Source organism: Scomber japonicus, chromosome 13, assembly GCF_027409825.1.
Source record: "Scomber japonicus isolate fScoJap1 chromosome 13, fScoJap1.pri, whole genome shotgun sequence".
NCBI lineage: Eukaryota > Metazoa > Chordata > Actinopteri > Scombriformes > Scombridae > Scomber > Scomber japonicus.
In genome coordinates this window covers 9,047,405-9,075,010 of record NC_070590.1, presented here as the reverse complement: position 1 = coordinate 9,075,010, position 27,606 = coordinate 9,047,405, and the positions used below count along the sequence as shown (strand labels likewise).

At 39.1% G+C, this 27,606-nt stretch overlaps 2 protein-coding genes across 2 annotated transcripts; one reads left to right on the top strand and one right to left on the bottom strand.

Annotated features, from left to right (window-relative positions):
• Positions 1 to 986: 986 nt before the first annotated feature.
• LOC128371805 (rho GTPase-activating protein 22-like) lies at positions 987 to 8,313 on the bottom strand. The gene is made up of 9 exons (XM_053332180.1): positions 8,262 to 8,313; positions 6,963 to 7,076; positions 6,351 to 6,558; positions 6,101 to 6,233; positions 5,810 to 5,883; positions 5,309 to 5,430; positions 4,448 to 4,670; positions 2,012 to 2,998; positions 987 to 1,251 (listed from the first exon to the last, which is right to left on the bottom strand). The coding sequence occupies exons 1-9, from the start codon at positions 8,311 to 8,313 to the stop codon at positions 987 to 989; spliced, it is 2,178 nt and encodes a 725-aa protein (XP_053188155.1).
• A 15,113-nt stretch (positions 8,314 to 23,426) lies between these two features.
• Positions 23,427 to 27,310, top strand: LOC128371804 (dual specificity protein kinase CLK4-like). The gene is made up of 10 exons (XM_053332179.1): positions 23,427 to 23,646; positions 24,952 to 25,018; positions 25,250 to 25,363; positions 25,586 to 25,752; positions 26,037 to 26,131; positions 26,301 to 26,430; positions 26,528 to 26,610; positions 26,794 to 26,873; positions 26,956 to 27,046; positions 27,131 to 27,310. The coding sequence occupies exons 1-10, from the start codon at positions 23,427 to 23,429 to the stop codon at positions 27,284 to 27,286; spliced, it is 1,203 nt and encodes a 400-aa protein (XP_053188154.1). The 3' UTR covers positions 27,287 to 27,310.
• Positions 27,311 to 27,606: the final 296 nt, after the last annotated feature.

The following is a 27,606-nucleotide window of genomic DNA, read 5'->3' as shown; positions in this document are numbered from 1 at the left end:
ATAGTGTAGTTTTTTATTTATTTGTGTAAATGTTACTATTTGATGTACTGTACCAGAGTTAGCTTACTACACATTTTTTATCTTAAGTCCTCTTGTGTAGGTCTAGTGATTCTGAGCTGTGTCTTGACATTGTTGTGAGATATAACAGATTTCAAATATGTTTAGCATAGCCAAAAACAAGATGCACTTGTACTTAAGGCTCCTTAGAGACGAAAGATTAGCAATATCCAGTGAGAGTGTTACAGTTCTCAAATAGGGGTCGAGAAAGGAAGGGAGAAGAAGACACTGGCTCAGACAATGGCTTAGAAGAAGGCAAAGATAGGCACTAGTGTTCCATGTGTTGTATGGACACAATAGATGGAGGAGAGGTTTAGTGAACTTTGGCATGAGATCAGTGAGCTCCTCACATCTGGTATTTGCTCCATCAGTAGATCTGGTCCAACTGGAATAATCTTGTTATAAGTACATCTTGTCTGAGACCAGTTGTGTTGTTTGCAAAAACAGATTTCTGGGACAGAAACATCTTACTGGAAGGTCTTGTCGTCCGCATTTGTGGTTAGTTTCCAATACTTGACTAGATCTTTGTCGTTCAAGAACCATCCAACTCGAAGATTGGCTTCTTAAAGGCTCACGTTGAATGACATCTCATTCAGGCTTCCTTGAAAGACATAGCATGGTGACTGGTTGGAAAAAAGCAGGAAGACACAAAAAGTGGCCAGTAGTCACTCCAATCAACCAATCCTACAGGCCCCAGGACATTTGTGTCATGGGGGAAGATGCTAGCCAACATCCCAAACTACTACTCAGCCTGAAGCTAACATGATCAACTGACACACAACTGTCCAACTGAGAGACTGTCATTTCTCATGAAATTTCTTAGTTTCAGTCTGTTTATCCACCCGGCTCTTTCATCAAGCTCTGACCAACAACCCCACCGCTGCTCATGCCATTCAAACCTCTCTACCTATCTTTCTTTTTATTCCTCTTCAGAGGCTCTGTAAGATGCGTTTTCTCCTACTCCCTCCTTCTTCTCCTTCATCCCCTCCTCCTCTTTTTCTGATCTCTCCATACATCTGGAAGAAGACCTCCATCTCTCTCTGAAGTGTGGTGTTTCGCTGGTCTGCGTCAGCTTTGGCTTGCTCCATGTTGCGGATCTTGATCTCTGCGACGCTCTGGCTGTGCTTCTGTTGCTCCAGACTGACCCGCAGTATTGCAACCTGCCGCTCAAGGACGTCGTTACAACGCTCCAACCTGCAACACATGTGCATGTAAATAGTTCATACATAGACTATAAGCAAACATAAGCTACAAGTTGCACTTGTGAAACATGAATAATTTTTGATGTATGTTTTGAAGTGTATCCTTGATTGGTTTGCCAGATCCGCAAACCTCTAACTTTTTTTTACTTAACACCGGTAAGCCAAGTGGCTCAGAAGCGACATACTGTGACTGAGGAGCAACACGGTGGGGTTTTGTTGTGAACTGTGTGGTTATTACAACTTTTGGACAACCAATAGAAAAAACAAAAAGGGTAAATTATGTTCTGCTTTTGCTCTGGAGGTTGTTTTCTGTTCCTATGTTGAGGAAATAATGTTCTAGCTGTGTGCTCGGGGGTGGGCGACTGGTCATTGTGGCAGTGTTTTGTTGTGAAATGTTCTGTGGTCAATGGGGGCAGCTAGTCATCACATTAGCTGGAGAGCTAACATCTAAAGGGTGTTTCTAGTTGGATAGCGCTGTTTTTCTTGTGTTGTTATGCTAGTTGTTTGTTGACATTAGTTTGTTGACATAGTTTAGGGAACAAGGTATTCAACAATCACATATAGGTGTAATGCCAGACTTTCATACTTTTATTAGTTGATGATCTTCTGTCTCAAGTGAGTATACAATAAGGAAGCAGCTGAATACCTGATGAAGCAAATGTCAGTGACTACACAAGGCAGTTCCCTTCATTTATCACCCTCAAATTTAGTTCAAGTTCAAGTTGAAAGCCAAAGGACAGATGATGTCTAACCTGTGTATCCTGGCTTGGTACTCAGCCTTCTGCTGGGCCATCTGCTGCCGCAGCTCAGCCAGGAGTGAGTGAGCGTCCCTGGGCTGTGACTGAGATTCAGGCTCCTGGACATCTGGAGGACCAGAGGGAAGGAACACCTCTGAGCTGCCTGTACTGAGAGGGCTGTTACTTAGCACAGAACAGGAGGCTGGAGAATTATAATAATGGGCATGATCACCATCATCACCACCGCCATCATCATCATCTACATTATCATCATCATCATTGGCATTGTCGTTGTCACCATGATCGTCAGTATCACTGCTTTCATCTTCTGCTACTTGACTTGAAGGTAGCCTTGTTGGTCTCTTTGGTGCCATGTCAGGACTAACCCCTTCCACAGCATCGCTAATCTCGTCCAGTGGGAAAATCTCACAGGAGGACCATGAAGAGGAGGAGTCTACTGTCTGCCTTTCCTCTAATTCCACCTCCTCTTCACAAGTTCTAATATGGCCGCCTACAACTTTTTTACTGTGACGTTCTCCATCCTCTGACATCCTCTGACATAGAGACACTTTGTCCATGTTGTCATAGACAGACAGGGTGCTATCCTCTTGAGCCTCACTGCTGCCCCTACTGGCTGCTTTGGGCACTGTACTCTCTTCCTCTGCAGCACCAGAGCTCCAGAAACTAGCCCCTGCCTCTTCCAAGCCTGGCCAGGCCTCTGCCCAGCCTGTGAGCATAGATCTGGACTTGGAGCTGTCTATCAGTGGGTCCTGTGGCTGGAGACTGGTAGTGGAGGTTTCAACATTTGCAGAGGATGATCCTTGATCAGCATGGTGCTGGTGGTAATCTATGTTGTGTCCTTCAGCATGGTGCTGAAGGGGCTGACTGGTGGAGGGTAGAGGGTAGAAACAGTTCTCTGGGTGAGAGGAGGTGTAGCGATGACCAAGAAGTCTCTTCTGGCCTGAAGACAATTCTGATTTGACAGCAGCAGAGGAGATAACGCTACAGATAACAAGGAAAAGGAAGTTAGACTAGTGAGAGGTTAGACCTCAACAGTATGTAATAAATAGTTGAATGATTTGAATGATAGGCACTAGAGCCTACTTTGATCCTATGGTATCGCAGCTTATCATTGTTTATTGTTGTATGTTTCACTCCTTATTTGCAGGATATATTACATATCTAGTGCTGTAGTACCTGAGAGTCCAGCAGAGGGCGTATTGAGTATAATGTAGAGTTCAAGGTCTATGGTAATTAGAGAGAAGAAGACATGCAGGAGTCATGTAGAAATTACAGAGTTCATTATTGTACGCTGCACGGGGTTCATTAAAGAAAATGAATGTTGGTCTAAAGAGTGGACATTTGATTCTTTTAGTGAAGATGCAACAGATACTCAGACAGTAACAGAAAGGAAAGTTGGGAGATGTATGAATCGGGATTAACAGGACTGAATGAAAACAGAACAAAAGAGGGATTTGAAAGCAGGAGGAGTAATGGATGTAAGGAGGTAGGGCAAGATGGAGGAATGAATCAGGAAGATAAACGGACAAAGAAAAAGGAGTGAGGATGAATCTGTATACTTGGGATAATGCCATCCTCCCAGTGTGGTCTTGTCTCTAACATAGTCCTGATTTTTATTTGGTTGTACTCTATTGATCCCTTTTTTAGAATGGGGATTTTCTTTTTCTGAACTGAGAATGTAACAAAACAATTATTTTGTGCCAGTGGTTCTCAACTTTTTCTGTCTGACGTACCGCAACAACCTGGTCAGATTAACTCAAGTCCCACTTAATCATCACCATCTGTCATGTTCCAAATGTGTTCACTTTAACTAAGTTTAAACAGAATATTATTTAACTCTGATGTAAAGGTTGATCTAGGTTTGGTTAGGGTTGCATTTTATTACTATCACTTGGAGTGGCAGAATCTGGACATTTAAACCATTTGTTCATTAATTTAAGCCCCCTTCACTCAAAATGTGAGAGGGACCCAACTGCAGTTGAGATGACTGACAAGGGCGCCGCCATATATCTAATCTATGCCGGAAGTCCCAAGTGGAAGTTTCTTCTTCGTGTAATGTATTGCTTTTTCGGCGTCCATAATACATCCATGGTCCATATCGATAACCGGCAACAACAAAGTTCATCGAATTATGTGTAAACGTATGTGGGGTTTTTTAGGCTTTTATTTTTGTTTTCGCTCGGAGCGGCAATTAACTTCCGCCTAACACTTCCGGCAAGGATTGGCTATATATGAGTGGCAATTGACTAACTACTGCTTGGGACTTCCAGCAAGGATTGGATATATATGATGGCGCTCTTGTCGGCCATCTTTACTGCAGGAAAATGTAGGTTTTGTTTTTCTTCTTCCTTCAGTTGGATGTTTGAGCTTCACTGTGCGGAACGATATATGTGCAGAGTTTGAGGTTTTATTGAAGCGTGTCCATTGTACCTTGGGTTGTGTCCTTCTGCGGCGATCTGTCCTGGCTCTGTGATGAGAGGCAGCGACAACTGGCGGAGGCAGGGAGTCGGGTGGAGATGGGGCTGCCTCAGAGCAATTGGAGATGCGTGCGAACCTCCAAGAGGACGGGCGGAAATGGATGGGGGGATTTTGGAGAACAGAGACTCGTGTTCTCTGATCAGCTGCAACATTAACACCTGGACCAATGTTGCACCTTGGACACATATAGATACAGATAAAAGTAACATGTCATGCTCATTTCAAGGTCGATATTTATACTTTAGGACTCTACTGGTATGTCTTTGTATGATTTACAGTTAAAAACACTCCTTATTTATTTTTTACTGGCCCTTTATGCAGCCCCTCAGTCCAGCCTCTGTCTGAAACAGGCTGTTTTAGATTCTGCCTGTGAGAGTTTCTTAAAGGGAGGGCTTAAAAAAGTAGCTAGTCTTCATGCAGGCCAGCAAGTGAAGTAAGCCTGGTTTCATAGTGATTCAAAATCCACTTTTCTACCTCCTATCATATGCTCAGTATCTTCCAAACACTTGAGTTAAATATAGTACTTCTGTCTCAAATCTAACTTAAAACCCTCTGGAGCTTATAAGTAAGTTATAAATAAGTTTCTTGCATGTTAATACACCTTAATAATATTTAATAATATAATAATATTTGTACTAATAATAATGTTTTACATGACTACAACAACTTATTGTATGTTATTCTAACATTATGTTTTTGTTTGTAGAAAAATTTGATTCAAAATTCAGTTTCCATAAATACATATTACAGATGCTACGTCCATATTTTTCTACAGAACATTAGATTATGAGAGTTTTCACTTTGTCTGTATACCTCCCATAATGCTTTGCGGATCTTCAGCTTTGGCTCGGAGGATGTTTGGCCCGAACACAGTGGCCAGGTTTTGCCCACTCATCTTGTTACTGCTGGAGTAACTCTGGACTTCATTCAGAAACCTGCAGACATGCACATACACACATTATTACTCAATATTTTTGACAGTTTAATTAATTATTTCCAAGAATTCAGACCTTCTACAATGTGCTTTCTGTCAAGGTTGAATATCCACTATTTACTTCACATAACTAAAGGATTACAAGAAACACATTTTTTTTTTATCTATGATTAATTCTGCAATGAATTTATTATTAGTCAAAATGACGGTGCATTTGCATCCCTGCCTTAAGTAAATAAAATATGTTGTGCAAGATTTAGCTGCAAGGTTGGTCTTTTTACATCCAGCCTTTTAAAATCTATATTTCATAATATAAAAAGATAAATAACTACATGAATGAAAATTTGACAGTTTAAATAAAAAGGGTGAAGGGGTCTTACTGGCAGATGAAGTTGAGCAGATTGAAATTTGCAACTGGCAGCTCATGAAGAAGATTCCTCAATTCCCCCAAGCCCTGAGAGAAGAAGAGAGGAAGAATAAGATGATAGGAGGAAGGAAGCAGAAAAAAGTAAGGAAGAAATGAAAAATATAAGCAAACCACTAATGGCATCACGAGGAACATAAACAATGTAAAAATGAATGCAGTTCAAAGAAGATTGAATTCAAGAAAAGTCCATGGGATAACTTTAATTAATGAAGAGTTCGACAATGTGGTGTATTGTTGTAGTTACCAGTGATCTGTCACTGGACAGCTTCTGACCACAGATTAAGAAGTCCTGGTAACGCTTGTAAGGAACAAGTGGCTCTGGCAGCAGTCTGAGGTAGAGCTTCAGCAGTGACGCCACCGTGTGGACATCTGTGCTACTGCATGTAAAACACAGCGCAAGACAACCTTATTCACAAAGCCCTGCGATCAAAAACAGTAAAGTGCTCTATCAGCCACTCACACAGACAAATGAACACCATCTTGGCTCATTGTACCTGTCAAAGGAGGGCCTCTCCCCGGCATCAAAAGCCTCCTGCAGCTCCTTGACCAGACTGGCCTGTCCTGACTGGCGAAACAAGCCCACCTCATTCAGGCCACGCTCCCTGATGAAGGTTACACACTGCTCCACCACCAGAGGAACCAAACGCACCCCGTAACGCCGCTCATACAGCACGGTCTCCTCCAGACGCTGACCAAAAACCCCTGCAAAGGAGGAAGATTTTCATGAGATTCCTCTCTGGAGTCCAATTTGTGTCATTAGTAAGGAGGGGGCTGATCTGGTAAGGTTTTCAAAAGCCTTTGAGACTGATAAGATAAAACACAGCCAGTCATGATCTTAGAACAAGTTTCATTTTTTACCACTAGAGGGAAGAATAACTCAAAAAGAAGCTAACAGACACACAAACTTGACATATTCTCACCATAAAATGTTACGACTAACTTGTTGGCAAGCAGTGTCCTACCTACAGTGCACATCAAGCAGACACGGAGCAACATTCACATTCATTAGGATGCTTGTATGAATTGTACAAATTCAGGGAAACACACTTTTTAGTAAAAGTGTCCACAAACTTTGTGTGTGTGTGCGTGTCTGTGTGTGTTTGTACCTGTGAAAGGGATCCAGACTCCCTTATTGAGGCTCTTCAGCCACTCGTCTCCCTGACCGGCGCTGTTAGAAAGGAAGAAATACGAGCCTGGACTGGCCAATACGTCCCTGTTCCCTGCAGACACACACACACGGCTGCTTGTAAGTCTTTTTTTGGGAGCAGATCCAAGTCAAGTCTTTATAATCGAGATGCAAGAACTGCACATCATGCTGACCATTATTGTAACACAAGGCTACCGTAGTTTTAGTAGATGGTTTTTTTTCCAGACCTGAATCAAATCTTGTCAATGTGTTTGACGATTACAGAAATTATTTCTATGAAAGAGGAAAAAAGAACTGCTGCAGCATTTAATAGTACAAACAGACTATAATTTCAACACTGTGTCAAAGAGTCAAAAAATTATTCATGAGATGACTTTGTTGTGATTTGGCGCTATACAAATAAAGATTGATTGAGAGTTCAAATCATGTTTAAAGGTTTAAAGGAAACACAGTTGACTTTCAACATCAGCCTTCCTCGTCCAAGTCACACGCACTCTTGATCCATCCATCCACTTCAACCTACTCCATAACAGCTTTTGTGATTATATAACGATGTAACACTACTTCACACTTTTGTTCCTGATTGTCAAGAGTTGTAATTCACAAAGTCGTTAGAGATCCTTGTCAGGTAAACAAAATATATCTCATTTTGAAAGTCAAACTGTCAGTACACTTTTCAACAACAAAGGAAGACAGTTTCAGACTCAGAAGATAATAACAATAGACAAAAAAAAACATGTTAAAACTAAAATATAAGATTACAGAAGGAACAACATGCAAAACAAGGAAATATGTAATATTAATTCTGTCTGAATGGTTTTTTTCAGAAATTACCACCACATGAAAGTTGTAATTCAGCAAATAACAAAAAAATGAACAAACTGCATGTCATATATAGTATATTAATCCCAACTATCAGCTACCACAACACACACACACACACACACACACACACACACACTGTCCCCCATCCATGTTTGCTTTGAGTGGTTAACACACTTTCCTATCTTCCTCCTCATGTCCCATTGTCTCTTCCTCAAAGTCACATCATCACACACATGGACAAATTTATGAAGTATGCACACACACACACACACACACACAACGTCACCTTAAGACCCTGAGTCAGCATTTAACAGATGTCACTCAAGGGCAACACACACAACTAGAGTTCAGGAGGGATTAACAAGTAATATGTTGATGGTTTGTGTGTGTGTGTGTGTGTGTGTGTGTGTGTGTGTGTGTGTGATTTTCTAACCTTTGTGGCCTGTACTGTCATGTTTCCAGGACTTGAAGCAGCTGAGTCCCATGCTGCAGCACTCCAGCTCCGAATGCTCGGTAATGGTTGTAGATGCTCAGTGCAAATTACACAAAGTGACGTAAAAAATGTTTGCAGGCTTGTGAAAGTTTATAAAGTGAGATGTTTGCGTTGTTTAAAAACGGCATCACTTCTGATTTGAAATGTTTTGGGGGGTTTTCGGTCAAGCATCAGTCCCAGTTTTCCCCTAGCAGCTCTTGTCTGTTGGGGGCAGCTTTAAAAAAAGAGTAAGGATATGGACTCTTCAGTAGAATTTCTTGATGGATATTTAAGTGGATATTGCATCTTCCTGGTGGACAGATTTACATATACTACTTGTGGCACATTTAAACAAAAAATATGTTAACATGCCATGAATAGAGCATCATGTTGGCAATTCTGCCTTAAAAAGAGGCTTCCATGTGGAACCTTATTGAGAGGGTTCAGGTGGATATTATGCCTTAAGGAGAGGTTCTTGGTAGATATTTTACAATTTCAAGAAGCATTTGGAGAATACAAAGGATTGCCAAAAAGGAACAAGGGAGAAAGAGGAGTTCCAGGAATATATTAAGCTTTAAAGAGATGTTTCTTGTTGGTATTTAAGCTTGCAGAAAAGTTCCTGGTGGGTATGCAAACTGTAAGTTGGACATACAGTAGAGCCTTGAGAGAGATTATGGTAAAAAGAAGTTGTTTGTCTCATATCATAAAAAGAGGCTTCCTCCTTGGCACATAATCTTAAAGAGAGATTTCCTGTGGACCTGGGGCCTTACAGAGAGATTTTAGCCTCAACGGGAGGTGTATCTGCAGCCCTAGAGAAATATCTCTGGACGCATATTCAGGATAGCATATGCAGGACCAGTTCCTGGTGGGCACATTCCTAATGAAACATTTCTGGGTGATGTAGAGACCTCAAAAGTGGTCCCCTGTGAAAATGCACTGTAAAGAGAGGTTCAAGGTTGAATCACAGAGAAAAAAAAGGTCCCACGACATTGCAACCTTGCCCAACTGTGCAACTAAACTATTCTTCTTCAGACTATTTTCATTGCATGCTACTTCAGAGTTTCCATTGTTTTTGCATACACAGACAGTTTTATTTGATTAACTTGCTAGACAAAGCCCACATTTCAAAACATGTAATATTTCCAGCCTCCGCTTCACAACAAGAGCCATCTCTCCAGAGCCACAAAAAATACACAAAGGTTCCACTGGTTTCTGAATTATTCCTGGCAGAAAAGCCACAGAGTTTTTAAAATGTGAGAAAACTATTGCAGCATGCATGGATGGTGTTACTCAGTAAGTTAGAGGAAACCAAAAATAAATGTATGCCTCAAAATGTTCCACAGTGCTCATGGTAAAAACTTCTTCATATCCGAGGCGATTGTTCCTCTTTGAACTTCTTCTTTTAAGCATCTACCATAAATAATTGAAAAGACTTGAGCGTGCAACTAGGTACACCTAGTTTTAATTTGTACCTTGTATTTTGTTGAGTTGGAGTGTAGAGTGTACTTGTTTTCAAAGATGTCTCCAGTCTGCTAAAGCACAAGGAGTGAGATGACTTTGCTTCCTATCTATGAAGAGGAAAACATCACTGTCGGAGACACAGGATCAACATTATTCCACCTGTCTCTGTCTCTTTATTTCTCCCTTTTGTCTTGTCTTTTTTTGTCTTTCTTTCAACTGCTGACAAAAACTTAAATCATCCTGAAGGATTATTTCACTCTTTTTCTTGTGTCTTCCACCGGCCGGCAAGTCAAACTACTCCATCGTCCATAAGGAAACAGACGGTCCCTCCTTCTTTGTCTCTCTCTCTATGTCATTAGCTTTATTAGCTCTTTAACTGGACGTCCTTCTCCATTCCCAGAACACATTTTACACATCTGAATGTCTTCATTATCATCCCTGTCCCTCTTCTTCCTCTCCTCCTTTGCTCCGTCCCTTTTTCCTTTCAGTCTGTCCCTCCTGATGTCCCTCTCTTTGTCCCCGTCTAGCTCGTCCTTCTGTCCCGTTCCCACTATCCTCACTCCCTCTCTCTCCCTCTCTCTCTCTCTCTCTCTCTCTCTCTCTCTCTCTCTCTCTCTCCATTTCCCAGCAGTGTGTGTGCCCCCTTGTTGCCCCCCTCCCCATTTACCTCATCAATAACCATGCTGTGTGTGTGTGTGTGTGAAGGCTGTGCATTAGGAAAATTGGTTCTCTGCGACGCTGCAGCACTGTTTTACTAAAGTAATCACAGCTGATGGTGAGAGAGAGAGACAGAGACAGAGAGGAAAAGAAAGAGAGAGAGATGATCTGGCTCAAATTCTGCTGCTGCTGAAGTATGGTCTGCTGCAGCACACACACGCACACACACGGTCACCATGATTCAAATGGACATAAAAGCTAAAGAGGCTGGTCGGCCCAGTCAACTTTTGAACTCAATTAAAGTATGGGGAACCTCCCTCTGTGTGTGTGTGTCTCTCTCTCAATTCAATGAGCTTTATTGGCCTGATGTATAACACAGCAGACAGTACAGTATATTGATAGAGCTTTATAACTAATCAATTTACACAATCAAATATTAGCAGCTGTTCTGCCTATAAGTCAAAACATACACATGCACATCTCCCATCCAACACTGATGTTGGGTGATAAGGCCTGGCTCACAGTCTGTGTTCAAGCTTGTCCTAAAAGCATCGGATGGGGTTGAGGTCAGGGCTCTGTGCAGACCACTCAAGTTATTTCAATTCTCAATTTATTTCAAACTGGGAAAAGTATTTCTTTATAAGCCAAGTCATTTTTTCTCGTACATAAACTGGTTTGGATTGCAACCCATGACGTTCTTCTTCTTCTTTGAAAAAACAAAGTGAACGGTTGAACAAGAACATGACTCAATAGATAATGCTTTAAACCATGTTCACCTGTTAGTCACTTTACTCAAAGGGGCATCATTTGTCAGTGCTTAAAGTGTTACTAATCAATTATTGACTGATACCACGCACACACACAAATAATAATAATAATAATAACAATAATAACGTCAAGTTTAGGCAACTGCAGTTGGCCAAACCTATAGAAAGATTGTGGTTAAGGAAATATTGAGAAGTGGTAGGCGACCAGATTTTTGGAAAAAGTGCAATACACAACAGCCCAATCACATGTCACACTAGAGCGGGCTGAGTGGGTCTGAATGTTGTATATTGCACCTTTAACAAGGTTGAACAACTTCTGTGTTTGCATCTGACACTTATTTCAGATTATGATTCATTATTTGCATTTCCAATAGACCTTTGGTGGGTAAATAAGAAATATATTGTTTTAAAGGTTTGAACAAGCAAACCTTTTACCTTTTTTTTGATGACAGTCTCAACTTTCAGTCAGACAGCCTGACACACAGACAGACTCTTAACCCATTCATGCTATACTGTATGTCTGCCCGTCTGATTGACTGTACTCTAATCACAGCTGAGAGCTTTCACATCTGTCTGTCAATACAACTGGCATTGGACTGCATACTCTTCATTACAAAGTGTTGTGTATGTATGTGTATGTATTATGTGTGTGTGTGTGTGTGTGTGTGTGTGTGTGTGTGTGTGTGTGTGTGTGTGTGTGTGTGTGTGTGTGTGTGTGTGTGTGTGTGTGTGTATGTGTAGGGGTGTGTGTGTGTGTGTGTGTGTGTGTGTGTGCTCTCCGCTAAATGAAATGTGCCACCTCCTCTCCTCTTCATCAGACTGCATGTCTGTAATGAATCACATGCATGGAAATATTGCTAACCAAGAACAGTCAGCCTCTCTTTCTCTCAAGAAAAATTGACCTCACTATCTGCATCTTGTGGAGAATAACAGTCTAATAGCAGCACCCCCAAGTGATCATACACAAGAATTACAACTTGAATCACTTGAATAAACTGTGGAAGACATCTCACTTTTCATAATCTGTCATTACCTCTGAATACAGGTAAATTCAGCACATGCAATAGAAGATCCACCAACGACCTACAACTTTTAAAAAATATGTAAATATATTTTGTGTGTGTGTGTGTTTCCCCCTTAATTATCCAATTTCATTGCACTGAAATATAAGCTCTGACTATATTAGTTGCTCATAAATTGCTGCTATAAAGAGATGGTGTCCGTGGATTAATAAAACCACCATAACAACTTCATGCAGAAGAAATAAAACTACATATGCGTTATGTAAGTCAGTTTATACATGGCTAAAAAAGTGCTGGATATAGAGTAAATGAAAGTGTTATTTGTTGAAGTTAGCCTATACGGGAAATGAGAATATTCAGAAGAAAACGTTATAATTGTGAGAATTAAGACTAAAGTGTCATGAAACTAGAAGAATGAAAATTAAATCCGAAATCTGAAAAAGGTTATCTTTAATTATTTATTCTGACTACTTATTCATTTATTTATTTATTTTTCCGAGGAGACGCACTTGTACTTGTGGTGAGGGAGTGTCTAGTTACAGAATGTGAACTATGCTGTTTGTTAATGGTGAGGATATTTTTATTTTTTATGTTAAGCAAGGAAATACAAACCCGTTGCTGCGCTTCAGATGATGTTGATGTGCTTCAGAACCGCAGTAAAAATTACATCTGTCACTTTTAATGTCCTTGCACAAAACTGCATTCACAGAGCTGGCTGTTAAAAAGGCTTAATTGATTAAGCTAGACTATGAAACAAACGGTTTTCTAATGAATGATATGCAAGAGAAACATTTCATTAAATGTTTAACATTTTTAAATTGGTTTGGCTGCCTTCATATCTTCATATATTGTATGTATAAGACTTGAACAGTAAGTGTAGTGTGAATTAAAGCTGTAATTTTATTTTTTAATAAACTGTACACCAAATCTATCGTAAGATTGTAGTGAAAGTTATATTTTATTAAGAAATAAGCATAAAATGCCACATTTCGACTTGTTGGTCTATGCTTTTCAAACTGCTTTGATCGAAATCATTTGAAATGTATGTCCCTTTGAAACATGAATATCAAATATCACTTATTGAGAAAAGAAAAATCTGACTGCACTCAGCTTAGTCAGGTGAGTAAAAACTGACAAACCAAGTGAACAAGACTGGATTTAATGTTTAAACAAAACTGGTTAATTTGGTTACATAAGAAAAAATATCAAATGTATATGTAGTTGTACAGTGCAGTTACATGAGATGAACCAACAAACTGCTGCACTTCTGGCAATACCCATCACTGACGTTATTGCAGGAACTTTGAACTTTGGCAGTTGATGGCGAACTGTGGATCTACGAGGCTGGCTGCCTGTCCATCTGCCAGATCGAGTGTGGTATGAAATTTAGCCCTGGTGTTGTGATGTTAAATTTAGATTGGTTCTCCAGATTTAGCTCTGTTGCAGGTTGTAAAGCTTAAGATAGTTTGTTTCAAAGTTTTATAGTGAACACATGACTTCTACATGCAGAGGCTCCGCATCTTAAAGGGAAGCAAGGAACATTTTTTTAGCTATTTGGTTAAGATTGAAAACAAATCTACAACACTAAATGAAAAAAAAGTCTCCATGTACAACTGACTAACTGTCAGAATCATTATCTAGTTTAATTTAAACTAGGTTTTGTGGTTTGTGAAGCATACTGAAAGCATATACAGAAAAAAAAATGGGCCCTGACTGGCGCTCTGAGGAACACCTTAGGTCATGTTGGTAAAAATGAAGAATTTGCTTTCAGAGAAGGTGCCATTGGAGTCCAAATTGAGATTAAAGACTAAGATTGACTTTCTAGCAGGCAGCTGTTTTTTATTAAACATGCTCTGATAAACCCACTGTACACTGTACGGCCACCACAAAATGGCAGACAAGTTAGCGACAAGCTGCTGAAGAAAGTGGAAGCAGCTTAAAAGCCACAACTAATCCAGAGCTAAAAGGGCAGTGAATATTGGGACATTTATTTGTTGCCTATCGCATTTGTAAGAAGATAACCTGTTTTCTGTAATTACCAAAGGTGGTAATGTATCAAGGTTGTACATTTATGTGCTTCTTCTGCTCCCTTGCAAACTGTAATAAATGAATGCAACTTCAAAAAATAAACCTAGTATTCTTCTTCTTTTTTAATTTGTATTGCCCACAGGGAAGCAAATCTACAATAAATTAATTTTAAAAAACCTGTCTGTGAATTTTCAGCTTATTATCCCTACTTCTTATGCTGTAAAGTCATAGATTGCATTTCTAGGTGCACCTGAAGTCCTGGGTGGTCTAACATGCAGACCATGTTCTCACAACAATTTGGTTAGGGCTGGCGACCTTTGCTGGATGTTATTCCATTTGGTCTCTTCTGGCAGATGAAGGCAAAATGCTAGACTTGTTGCATATAGGTGGCATGTTCAGTAATAGCAATTATTATGGTGAGTATAGTTTAGTGATTTCAGCTAGACACACAAAGTGTAAATATGAACAATAAACTCTGGGTCCAGCAAAAAAAAAATGTAACACCAAAATTATGCCACATTGTCACTGTCTGTTGAATGTCAAGTGCAAAAACGTCATTACAAACAATTTTCAGTGTCTTTAAAACAGCAGTAATGTGCATGGACCTATGTTTACACGTGTCCAATAATGAATTACATAACAGATTAAACGTGACCATGCAAAGTGCCATTCATGGAGTGCATCACACAATCTCCTGCATCACCTGCTGGAGGAAAGATCCAAATCAGACACAGTACACTATGTTTTCTCCTGTGGGATGAAAGAGGAGCCTCTGTTGGGTCAGGCCAGGGGTCGAGGCTGGAGCAGCTCCCGTGTCCCTTTTCACTGCAGCTGGCTGGGGATTTTACGGCCTAGAAGTACGCAGGAATGTTCACGTCTTGGTTTTCTGAGAGACATAATATTTTATTGCACCAGGGACACCATTTCTGTCTCTCCTTGTTTGGCAGCTATGTGGTGTGGCAACAAGTGTTTGCATTCCCCCCTGGGGGGAGGCAGGGAAGAGAAAGAAGAAGAGGAGGGTAAGTTACTCAAACAGAACAGCGGGAGCCCAAACAGCACTGAGCGAAGGGGAAAGGAACAACACAAGACATCACACCTTTCAATAACAAACACAGGTAAGTGGAAAACTCATTTTCACGTAACATGGCAACAACTGTTAAGTCAAATAAATGCAAGAATCTCTCTGGGTGACTTTGAATCCAAAGGGTTTCAACTATTGTGAGGTTTTGAAAAGCTTAAACGAAAGAGATATAGTAACTGCTGCCAGTTGATTTTTGTCAGTATTCAAAACCTTAGTCTGTCTAATGTTATGCAAAAATAAATGATATAAATTAAGATAAGTAGCCTATGTACTTTCAGTCTTTTCAATACTTCAATCTATAAAAGTGGGGGGAAATGCATTTATACCGCGTGAAATCTAGCTCTAGTAATGCAACATTGTATTTTAAGTTTCAAGTACATATCCCAATCACAAAAAGACAAGCAATGCTCAAATTTTACTCAGTTTTCTAAAGCTTGTTTCTAAGTTTTACAACTACAAACAAATATAGTTGGGTCTTTTTCACCTGTGACATTCAACAAATCTTCCAGCAATAAAAGGGTCCATGCTTTCAATGGTTTCAGTATTTTTAGTATGCTGCATGGATAAACACACTTCACTCTATCGCATGTGCATGAGACATCATGCTCATTGTTAGAGCTGTGTGAGCCGCTCAGTTTGCAGAACTGACTGTTAGTTTTCTTCTTAGTACGTTTTCAGTCATATCAGATTAATTGACGCCTTCAGTTTAAGCCATCACTCGCCTGTCTCAAGCATCTGGATCATAGATTATGAGATTATGTAACATTCAAGCTAGCAAAGGAATAGAGCCAAAACTTTAAGTATTTTAAATCAGGTCTTAAGCAGGGCCAGTGAACAGCAGTCACTCAGTCAGTTGGTCAGTCCTATGCTTAAATTCCACAACAAAAACTTAAATAATCAGGTAAACTCTTGTTTCCCCTTGATCATGTTCAGGTGTCATCTTGATGAAAAAGATTCAGTTACATAAGTTACAACAATTTGAAACATCATGAGAGAGAAATAGAGAGAGAGGTGTCAACCATCCCCAAGAGCATTACACTATGACACAGTTACTCACAAAAGTAAAATTATGTTTAGCTTTGTGAAGTCTGTTTAATAAAGTCTAACCATAGCAAGTTAAAGGATGTAGTGGCATCTAGCTGTGAGGTTGCAATTTGCCATCAAAATGTCTACCCTGACCCTCCACCCCTTCCAAGCATGTATGAGAATCTACGATAGCCATAAAACTTGCTTAAAATGCGAAACGCCTTCTCTAGAGCCAGTGTTTTGTCTATTGTGGGCTTTATATATTCCATTATATTCAGTTTCTACCGAGTCTGTTCCGCTGGATGCCACCAAGTTCTACACAAATCAAGCCTTCAAATCAATTGATTTTCAATTTGGATACATTTTGGAGCACTTTGCTGCTATACTTTTGTTAGAAAATCTCAGAATTAATGAGAGCCCTGCTTTGATGACTCTGGCTACTATCTTCTCTCTTATTTTTATTTTTCCCACTGACAAAGTTAAGATGTTAATAATCAAAGGACATAACTAAACCTCACAGCATTGCTTTATCGATTAACACTGACTTACAATGATAGTATGATATAAATATATTTATATAATATAAGTTTATCAGGTGCAATGTTTACAACTATAATTATGACCATTTGCCAGGGGAGGGTGCCCCCCCGCATGTCTATATATCCCTGCCTTTGCCGAGTTATTTTTATCCCCAGTGGGAACAAAACTTTATCCCCCTCATAATGATTTACGCTGCTTCAACCGCAGACCATATAAAATATCTATAATAAAAATAGGCTATTTAAAAAAACAAAATCCAAGCAAAGCTCCTCAACGTGAGAACAGTCTGTAGTGCAAACAAAGATAAGATCAGAAATGGACTTTCACTGTCGGCGCTCATGTGACAGTAGAGATGACACTGGATCTAGGCGACATGATGATAAATGTATCAATGTATAAGGGGTTTCCTCGTCCCTGCTCAGAGATTTGTAGATATGTGGGAAAATGCTGGGAATGACCCCTCCACACATAAGTAGTAAAAGAAGTGCAAAGAGCTGAATTAAAGAGTGACCTGCAAGAATGACATTAAATGTTTTGGCATATCTGTATCAAGAACTGAAATTGCCAAAATCAAAAATAAATAAATGTTAACAGTTTGAGTGATATATAAAGTCTGTATTATGTGTAGTTTGGAAAATATTTCAGTGTGTTGTGTGAATTTTTGTCTGATTTGTGGTCCAATAAACAGTAAATTCATCAAATACAGTGCCCCATATCACTTTTTCCAAACTACACATAGTACAGTTTTTATGCTTTACTCAAACTGTTAATTAATTTAAAAATGGAAAATGAAATGGGAAAGTAAATAAATGAGGCAATTTATACAGAGGTAAATAAATACTGAAGCAAATTTAATAGAAATTCATGTCACATTTTATCCACTAATTAATGTCTATAATTATTTATAATATTTTCGGTGCATTTAATGGCATATTTATTTATTTATTCCAAAATGTTATGGCAATCCATTCAGTAGTTGCTGAGATATTTCAGTCTGGACCAAGGACAGACTGACATTACCATCTCTAGAGCCACTGATCTAAAAATACTGATCTACAATTACTTGCTCTTTCTTCTTATTCACTCTATAAACCAAAACAGGAGGGGACACGATCTGATCTCTGAAGGGATATGGTGAGCTTATTTACCAAACCAGGAGAAAATCTTTGACTCAATCACGACTGCAACCATTGAAGAAAATAATCAGTGATGCCATTGGTCACTACAGTTGAAGCCCTGTGAAACCCTCCACACTCGCAGCATTGGTTTATGAGTAGTATAGTGAGTGTTGGAGGATCTTAAGTGAGTGACAACGGTCCTACACATTGTCAGCAGGAGTGAGTCATCCTCAGTGCTGATTTACAGTGGATCAGAGGCAGCTGGAGAGGCAGATCCATTCCTGAGTGCAGAGTGGAGGAAAACCACACTCTGGAATGACTATCCCTCCATCGCATTGTTGACTATAAAAAGAAAAGACCTTAAGCATCTCATAGGCTAGGCAACAAAAACATAAATGTTTCAATACATTAGAACACAGTAAAAACACAGCATATATAAAAATGTAAGTGTAAAATAGCTTTTTTCCAAGGAAAATATTTTGAAATATTAATTTGTGAGGGAAATTTTTGCTAAAATGTATACAGATGGAAATATTTATGTTGTAAATGGCACTGACTTTTAACACCTGCTGCAAAGTTAATAAGACATAGTGAAAGTATAATGTAGATATACAACAGGAGTATAGAAGGAGGTGTTGAAAAGATGAATAAGAAATAACACTGAGAGGGAGAGAGGCCCCCTGTGAATGGCATGTTTGCTATTTGTGGAAGAGAGATGGGGAGTGAGAGAGAGGTTTTCCTCACATGAATGTATGGTGCAGCAGACGCATTGACAAGTGTGATACCCAAGGCCCAATGAATGCAACAAATCTGCATGCCATCTCGCTTGCCACAGAAAACTGTAAGCTTGTAGACATGCAGTTGTCAAGATATCAATCAACTCAGGGACATCAGATTTAGCCTCTTTAATTTAAATACTTTTATTTTTGGGAACACAGTTTACAGATAAGATATTCTATATGTTCCTTTTTGTCAAATTCAATTAAAAAATCAAAACTGACAATGAATTGATCCTAACAATAATTTTCTGTGTAGCCAGAGTTTGATATACCATTTTCCTCTCTGCCCATTATGGTCCAAAGACTATTAAAACACATCAGTGAGTCACACTGTTGGACTGGGTGTCATATTCCTTCATCACCATGAATACACACAATTATTTTGAGTAAATCCCACATACATTGTCCTGCTGCCAGAAATACTTACTAGAGCTTTTAATTCTGAGAATAATTGCCCCAAAATGCACAATTTATTCCAGTGTGTGTAACATTAGCCAGCGCTGTTTTTAGGAAATTGAACCAATATGCTTGGGGCTTAGTGCCATAGACAAAGTTGGAAAGTCAGAAAGTATTGAGAGATGGACTGAAATATTGTTGACCTTGATCTTTTCATGGGATTTGCTGACAGCAAGAAGAGCACATGGCAGCCTTCACCTTTAATATAAGATAAGGTAGATCACAATGTAAAGTATGCAGTTCAAGCCCTGTATTTTTAACCTATGAACTATGTAAGCCAAGTACAATAAACCACAAATTGTGAGTCATTTTGCTAAATTTTGTTTTATCCCTGCCATTTCCCAATAGCCTTGAACTTAGTGAACCAAGTAGCAGCTAACACAGCTTGACTCTGTAGCCAAAATAGACACACCTTATAGTGCCACTGACTGCTGCTAAACTGACTCCCATTTAACTTCTTTGTCAATCATTTATGGTCTCTATGTCTAAAGTCAAGCCCTCTAATAAGGGTGCTGGTGGTCATTTTTGAAATTATTGCTCCATTAATGTAATTTGATTTGATGTTTGCTATATGGTAGATGATTGGCAGCTGTAATTGACAGTTAACTCACCTGCTGCTCTCATCAGTCAAAATATTATTGCAATGTTTCGGCCATTCATTGTTACTTGCCCTGTTACCACAATTTATCTAAAGTAGCTAACTTTACCCCAAGTGTAAGTTGCAGCTTGGTATTCCAAGTAAACTAGCGTTAGCTTCCGACAGATTTAAGCTCCTACGCCAGATGTTGGTCTTGTCTAATTGGCAAAAAAGCTCACATAAAGGGAATATCCCTGTGCTGCTGCTAGGCTGTTCAATAAGCCTGAGTCACACAAGCCTTTGACAACATGCTTTAAGCATATTTCAACTAAAAATATAAGAAAAAAAGGTACATACTGTAACCTTAATGCAGTTATTCTCAGAGTATTTATTTACACTTGATGAAAGAGCTGCATGCTAACCATTAAATGACACCAATAAATCAATATCAAATCAACAAAGTCAAAATCAAGCAACATGTACCTTTCTAAAACCTCATACATTCACTTCTACACAATATGTTCTATTGATATTATCATTGTGATATCTCTAATCTAGTTTCTATTCTATTTTACGCTGACAAATCACGTGACTGCTCTATTAACCTAATTTCCCCACTGGGACCATTACAGTTTCATGTTATCTTCTCACCTCTCTGGAAGCTGCTTTGCTCGATGGGGGGTCGTAACTAAGCCTTCACCAAAAGGCCAGGGAAAGCCCTGGAGATAGGGGCGCCAATAGTTTGTAGGTTGGAGGGGTCTTACACTATGTATAGCTTTGAAAACAGAGAAGAGAGCATCGGAGTGGAGGAGACAGGGAAACCTTTGCCCCAAGGGCCATGGAGAGAGGCTTTGAATGCCAGGCAGAGCTCAGTGACGACTTAAGAGCTGTGAAGTCCGCTTCTTCTGTTTACAGGGAAACGTGACATTTCAGTGGAATTTATCTTGGCCTAGATTAAATATTGTAGCTTTATAAAATGTGTCTGGACAGAAGAGAATAGAAACGTAACAGATGGTGTTGAAGACTTTTTGACTCTCTTAGGAACCCAATCTTTAAGGTGCAGCAACAGATCTTGTAAGTTATGATGCTCCTACCTAATTGTTTTTCAACTACTTCATTTGTGCTAGTATGGAACAATGTGATATTAATTCAGAATACACTTACAAGTGTTAACAACAATAATATTCAGTCATCATTTGTCGTCTTTGTCCGGAGTGAACTATCTACTGAATGGATTCTCATAATCAATAAATAATTATTTGTTGATTTATTGACTTTTCTGCTAACACTAACAGCAGGTCAAAATGTACACATATAAAATGCTTTATAACTAGATGAACAACTTACAATTATTAACACTAGCATGATGTGTACAGTTTTTATACTGCTGCTCTGTCAACATGCCAAAGGTTAGCATTCAGTCATTAGCTACGAACATGCTACGGTTGCATACAGCAACAACAAATTAATAAATAATGATTCTTTTTTTCTTTTCTGGGCAGTTATTTGAAACGTACACATTTATCATCAGCAAACAAATATCCTTACAGTACAACTGACTGAAACATACAAACAACCTGCATATGTAAAATCACAAAAGATCTCCCACAGTATTATTTACATAAATACATACATGTATACAAATATGTAAATATATGCATGCATACACACAGCCTCAGTCACCTACAAAGAAATGTCAACAAAGATAAACAAACTTAGCCTTAACAACACCACATATTCAATTGAATTCTATTCGGTTCAATTTAATGCTATCTACATTAGTATTAGCATGTCAACATGCTTACTGTTACATGCTAAATTTAAACACGCTAATATTACCATAGCTCATCTGTACCTATCTTAATGTTAAAGTCTACAAAGATGGTTAAGTAGTCAAGTCCTCTAACACAGAACTGTAAAATATAAACCAATCAGATCTTTTCCTCTGGCATCAGAGGAAAGACTGAATTGTTTTGCTCTTCTACTCATAAAAACATCACATGAACCTCATCTGCGTGTTTCTCCTTCTTACCCAACCCGCAGTCACTAGATCTACCAGAGGCTCTACAGGGTCCAGTGTGGGAAACAGCACCATGGGCAGAACAGACGACAACTTTGGTTCCTGGATAGGTACTTCCACATAAATGTTGACCATATATGTCACGTTTGTCCTGTGAAGTCCAGCTCACATTGAAGTCAGTAGGTGGACACAAAGGTACAAGATGCTAGCCCTATTCTGGTCTCATCATCTGCGTGGGAGTCAGTCCTGGATGGTTCCCATAGAAAAGCTCAAGGAAGCGGCCACCCATGAGTCTTAGCAGAGGTTGGAAAGTAAACCCGCCGAACATTTGCTAAACCAACTAGTCTTCTTCATCCTTGAAATCTTTTGTCTTCTAAAACATAAAAATACTTCCCATAAGGTATAAATATCACCTTTGTTGCATATTATAGTTTTTTATTTTATTTTTCCAAGAGAACAAACTTTAAGAATGAGGAGTGAGTGGTTGGTTTTTCAAATGTACATCTAGTTAACCAAGCCACCTCTGTTAACCAGCAGCTCACAGTGGCTTTTCTATACTAAAGCATTCTTGTCTGTCTTCCAAGAAATGGGCAAAAAAAAGTCCTGAATGAGGTTAACAAGATGCATGAAGAGAGAAAGATTCCCCTCCAGAAGTAAAAAAAGTCATTTGAAAATAACCTCCTTTTTCTCTGCCTTAATTGTTCCCTATCTGCTAATTACTTCACTAATTCAAGAATGAAAGTTAAAAGGAGTTATGGAAACAGTGTGTATATTATTTTACTGCCAAAAAATTGGACCTAATTGATGCCCAATCAGTTCAGTTGAATAAAAGTGTTTAATTTTAACTCTTACTGAAGTGAATAAAGAAAATCTTCAGAAAAGTACAATATCTGACAATGTATTTGAAAATTCACACACATCATGTTTTTCTTTATTGTGCAAAACATTTTCTTGATGTTCTAAGTAGGATTATATCAGTGTGTTTTTCATAGTTTGTTGGGTGTGTATGGTTTCAGTAGTTTTTACTGTAACTGCAGCAAGACATCATTGCTTTGTTTCTCTATCTGCTGTTAGACGGTGATGATGATCTGCACAGAAAGACTGAAAGCTGCAACCAGTGCAACCACCACACCTTTCCAGAGATTGGTAACTCGGTAAGATAGCCTTCTTCCTGTAAATATTCTTCTCGCCTCCATTTCTCTGATTCTGTCTGGCTGTAAGATCAGACAGACAGTTTTAGTTTTCTACATCTTGGGTTGGACCTTTTAAATTTATATATTAAGGTGTGTATTTATTTTGAATGTCTCACAGTAGTCTAAAATTGCAAGTTGAAGGAAGAAGTAATTTAAAACCTACACAATAACCCTTCAATACATGTAGAATCTTTAACATGTCTTCGAAATGCCATGCTTTTTTTTAAATAGACATATTTATTATTCCATCGAATCTCAAACCACACACTGTTTTTTTCATTAGCTGCTAGACCCATGAGTCTCAAATTGTTGCTCTGTCTTTCTCTTGTATTTTCTTGTCCATATGTCGGATTGTCGACCTGTGCGTCTCTTTGGGCTACATACCACCAACGCGAACACGCATGACTCCTTCATCGCTTCATCTTCCATTTGTCATATATCTTCAGCTTTCAACCAATTCTGATGACAGCTCGCTCCAGCTTGAAAATGCTTGCAATGGTGACAGTGCTGTCAATGAGGATGATAATGGAGTACAGGAGAGTCACAGGGGAAAGAGCTGTGAGGATGATGATGAAGACGGCCACCTGGTCGATCACATTGGCCTTTTGATGAAAGAAAGATGTATGTGACTTCTATCTTTAGTGTCTTTGCTATCCTTGTCATAGCTTTGATGTTTCTTACATCTTGAAGGGCACTGTACTTTCACACTACCAGCAAATCTAGAAATTGTTTTCTTTTCAAAAATTTTAATTAAAAAAAAAAAGGTTTTTAGTTTTTTTGAAGTGAGCATTGGGAAAATATCAAAACATTAATTATTGTGCATTTGTAACATCTACAGCTTTTCTTCAGTGTACATAGTGGCAGGCCAGAGCAATAAAGGGATACCAAATGACCAGAGGAATAAATGCATTAAATAGAGAAGAAATCACAATAATGAAAAACAAAATGTAATCAATAAAAAATGTGTTATTATTATTAAACAGTTTTAAGGCACAGTAGATATACAATACAATATATTGACATAGTTTTATAAATGAGGCTAGATGCAACAAGGTTAATATTATATGAGTTGCTGAGGTGTTGAGGGTGTGGAAGGATAAACATTTATTTATACAGTTTCAGTCAAATTTCAGAGACTATTTTCTGTCACCAATGTCATTTCATTTCCTTTGTCGGTGCAGGAAAGATGGTTAGAGGTGAATTTGGGAGTGATGTTGCATGAATCACCACTTATCTCAAATGTATGTGAGATTTCTACAGTAAATAACTTCTCATGCAAACTGTCAGCTAGCTCCAGTTGATGTGAGGTTGCTGGTGGTGTGAACACATAGCTTGTTGTTACCCCAGATCCTATTACAGTGTGAGCCACAGCACCTCCAGATGTGGTCTGAATGTGAGGGTCTTCACAAATCTGTCCCCGTATTGCTATACCTTCACTATCAACCGTGCCGTGTCAGACCCACATCTTCCCTCTTACTAATACTGCCCAGCCTCAAAAAGACAAAAACTAAAACTGCATTTCATCAAAAGCTGCAGACTCTTTTTTTCATTTCTGTGACACAGTGGGGACCCAGGGAAGTTCAATTTTTCTGCATCATTTAGCAACGGACTGTCTGTCAACACCATTAAACCACCAACTGTTCAATGCATAATGGATCGTAATATAGAAAAAAATAAACCTACTGTGACTGCATTTCCAAGCAACATATGAAGACATCTTTGAAATGTGGCAGGCTTTGTCAGCTTGTTATCGGTCTTGAAATCAACACTTTGAAGGCTGTACTATATTTTCAAGTACTTCCTGTTTATTTTTTGGCCTATTTTTGCAAAAATCTCTTATTTTTTTACATTGAAAATTGTATTAGCCTCTTAAGACATTGCCATTTACATTACTGTCACTAATTAATTTATGTCTGTCCTTGCCAGATGAGGTGGTATCTATACTGGGAGTAGGAGCTTTTGGAAAGGTGGTGGAGTGTATTGATAGAGAAAAGTAAGCATGTGTGCCTTCTAAAAGTTGAATGGTTTTACTGCTTTAATTTAATCTTCTTCAAACCAGTTTCCATTCATCATCATAACACCCTGAGTTATTAGCCAACAGAAACAAAGCACCAACACTTTAATCATCATGTAAATTAAATGCACAAGAATTCATCTTTGAGGCATTAATCCAGGAATTTTGTCTTATGTCTTATCTGTGTGTAATTGTCTGTATGTTCAACAGAGATGAGCATGTGGCTGTGAAGATTGTAAGGAATATTGACTGTTTCCGTGAAGTAGCAAAGTCAGAGATCGCAGTGCTGGAGGAGATCAACAGTCTGGATGACGAGAACAATTTGTGAGTATAGCTGCATCAGAGCAGCAAGAGTAAATGCTGGAGGGCTAATTCATCCTCTAAAAGCATTAAATGTCACCTTTCATGCCTTTAATTAATCCATGTGCTGTAGGTAAGAAAAGCTAAGTCATACATAAACATTTTTCCTCATCTTAATTCTGCTGGGTCTTCTGTTATTTAGATGTCATGCCTCATGTTTATGGATCATTTATACTCTCTTGCCAGCGCCTGCGTCAGAATGCTAGACTGGTTTGACCACGAAGGTCACATCTGCATCGTGTTTGAGCTGCTGGGTCTCAGCACCTTTGAGTTCCTCCAACAGAACAACTTCCTGCCGTTCAGTGTGGAACAGATCCGACACATGGCCTTCCAGATCTTCAGAGCTGTCTGCTGTGAGTCAGGTGTCTGCTGCACCACCACGGGCAAAAAGATCTGAAATATTCCACATTTTACACCAGATATATTCAAATGAAAGCAAGAAGACAATTGTTTGAATTGAAGATATAGTCCTTAAGATTTAAGTGCTGTGATTTGGTGACACCAGTTACATCTTCAGAAGTACATAGGGGCAATTGGTGTATCTGTTTACATTGCAGCCAAACAAGACTGAGACTACATGGAGCAACTTGTCATTACACTTCTGGTGCACTGATTGCGTTTTTGTGTTTTTCTACAGTTCTGCATCGTAACAAGCTGACCCACACAGACCTGAAACCAGAAAACATCCTCTTTGTCTGCTCCGACTGCAACCTGGAATTCAATGACAAGATGGTAAAAACAGACTTGAGAAATATTACTTACAGAGTCATAATTATTGATTTTTGTTCTAGAGGTTTGTACTGACTCAAAATATCAACTAAAAAGTGAAAATGTTACACTATAATTTCAAGGTTTTGCAAATAGTAAAGGATGTTTAGTAATGTGTATATGTGTGTGTCAGAATTGTAAGGAGAAGAAGCTGAGGAGTCTGGATGTTAAGGTGGTGGATTTTGGCACTGCCACATTTGACCACGAACACCATGAATCTCTGGTGTCGACACGCCACTATCGAGCTCCAGAAATAATACTGGGTAAACAAGCAGTCATGCACACACACATATAACTATTAAATTGAACCAGTTGACTATGACATTAATACATGTTTGTATTTTTATATTGTGCGATCAGATCTGGGCTGGAACCAGTCATGTGATGTTTGGAGCCTGGCCTGCGTTCTCATGGAGTATTACCTCGGACAGACACTCTTTCCGGTACACACACATGCACACGCACATCCACAGTCCATGGTTCTTAATATTAATCGTCACAAGTCCAGAGATGAGAGATAACTATATTTGATCTTGGTTCTTATTTTTGTAGGTGTACAAGAGCAAAACAACTCATATAAACACATATGAACAGCCCTGCCGTCCTTGTCTGTCTGTTGTTTTTAGACTCACGACAGTAAAGAACATCTAGCCATGATGGAGAAAATCCTGGGGCCGATTCCCCCTCACCTGCTGAAACAAACCAGGTGAGAACAAGACCATAACTACTACTACTACTACAACTAACCATTGTTTAACTCAAATGTATGTACATTTTTGTGTGTGTAGAAAGCAGCACTACGTGCACAACGAGTGTCTGAATTGGGATGAACAGAGCTCCTCTGCTGAGTACATCAGGGAACACTGTAAACCTCTGAAGGTACTAAGCACTCAGATCAGCTAGCTGCAGTCCTGTGGTAGAAGTGCGGCCAGCAGGAAGTAACAGTAACTGTGTGTCTCTCAGCAGTACATGCAGAGGGAGAGTGAGGAAGAGAGGCAGCTGTTTGACCTGCTCAGCTGCATGTTGGAGTATGATGCCTGCAGACGTATCACCCTGGAGGAGGCGCTGTTTCACCCATTCTTCATCCCGCTGAGGAGACAGAACCAGCAGTTCTGCTAGCATACAGACACACATACACACACACACACACACACGCACACACAACACACACACACACACACACACGCACAAACAAACAAACAAACAAACAAACATCTACCTCAGCCTGTAGTTTCAGTGTTATCATGTATTAACTTTTTATAGTTCTGGGTGAATAATTTTCAGTTTGATTTACAGTGAAAACAGTTTTGGAGAGTATTCCTGTATATTTGAAACACATTTTTTTGCCATCTCGTCATGATCCAAGAATCCACATATCATTGTAAAAAGTTGAGTTTAAGTTAGAACAATTGTGTGTTTCCCTGCATTGATTGTTAATT

What these genes read in the sequence shown, in the direction of transcription:
- LOC128371804 (XM_053332179.1), top strand. Translation starts at nt 23,427, where the DNA reads ATGACTCCTTCATCGCTTCATCTTCCATTTGTCATATATCTTCAGCTT. An exon ending in GATCTTCAGAGCTGTCTGCT is followed by an intron (nt 25,753 to 26,036) that starts GTGAGTCAGGTG and finishes GTTTTTCTACAG; the next exon opens with TTCTGCATCGTAACAAGCTG. An exon ending in AACACTGTAAACCTCTGAAG is followed by an intron (nt 27,047 to 27,130) that starts GTACTAAGCACT and finishes TGTGTCTCTCAG; the next exon opens with CAGTACATGCAGAGGGAGAG.
- LOC128371805 (XM_053332180.1), bottom strand. Translation starts at nt 8,313, where the DNA reads ATGGGACTCAGCTGCTTCAAGTCCTGGAAACATGACAGTACAGGCCAC. An exon ending in AGTCTGGATCCCTTTCACAG is followed by an intron (nt 6,559 to 6,962) that starts GTACAAACACAC and finishes CCTCCTTTGCAG; the next exon opens with GGGTTTTTGGTCAGCGTCTG. An exon ending in TGTCCAGTGACAGATCACTG is followed by an intron (nt 5,884 to 6,100) that starts GTAACTACAACA and finishes TTCTTCTCTCAG; the next exon opens with GGCTTGGGGGAATTGAGGAA.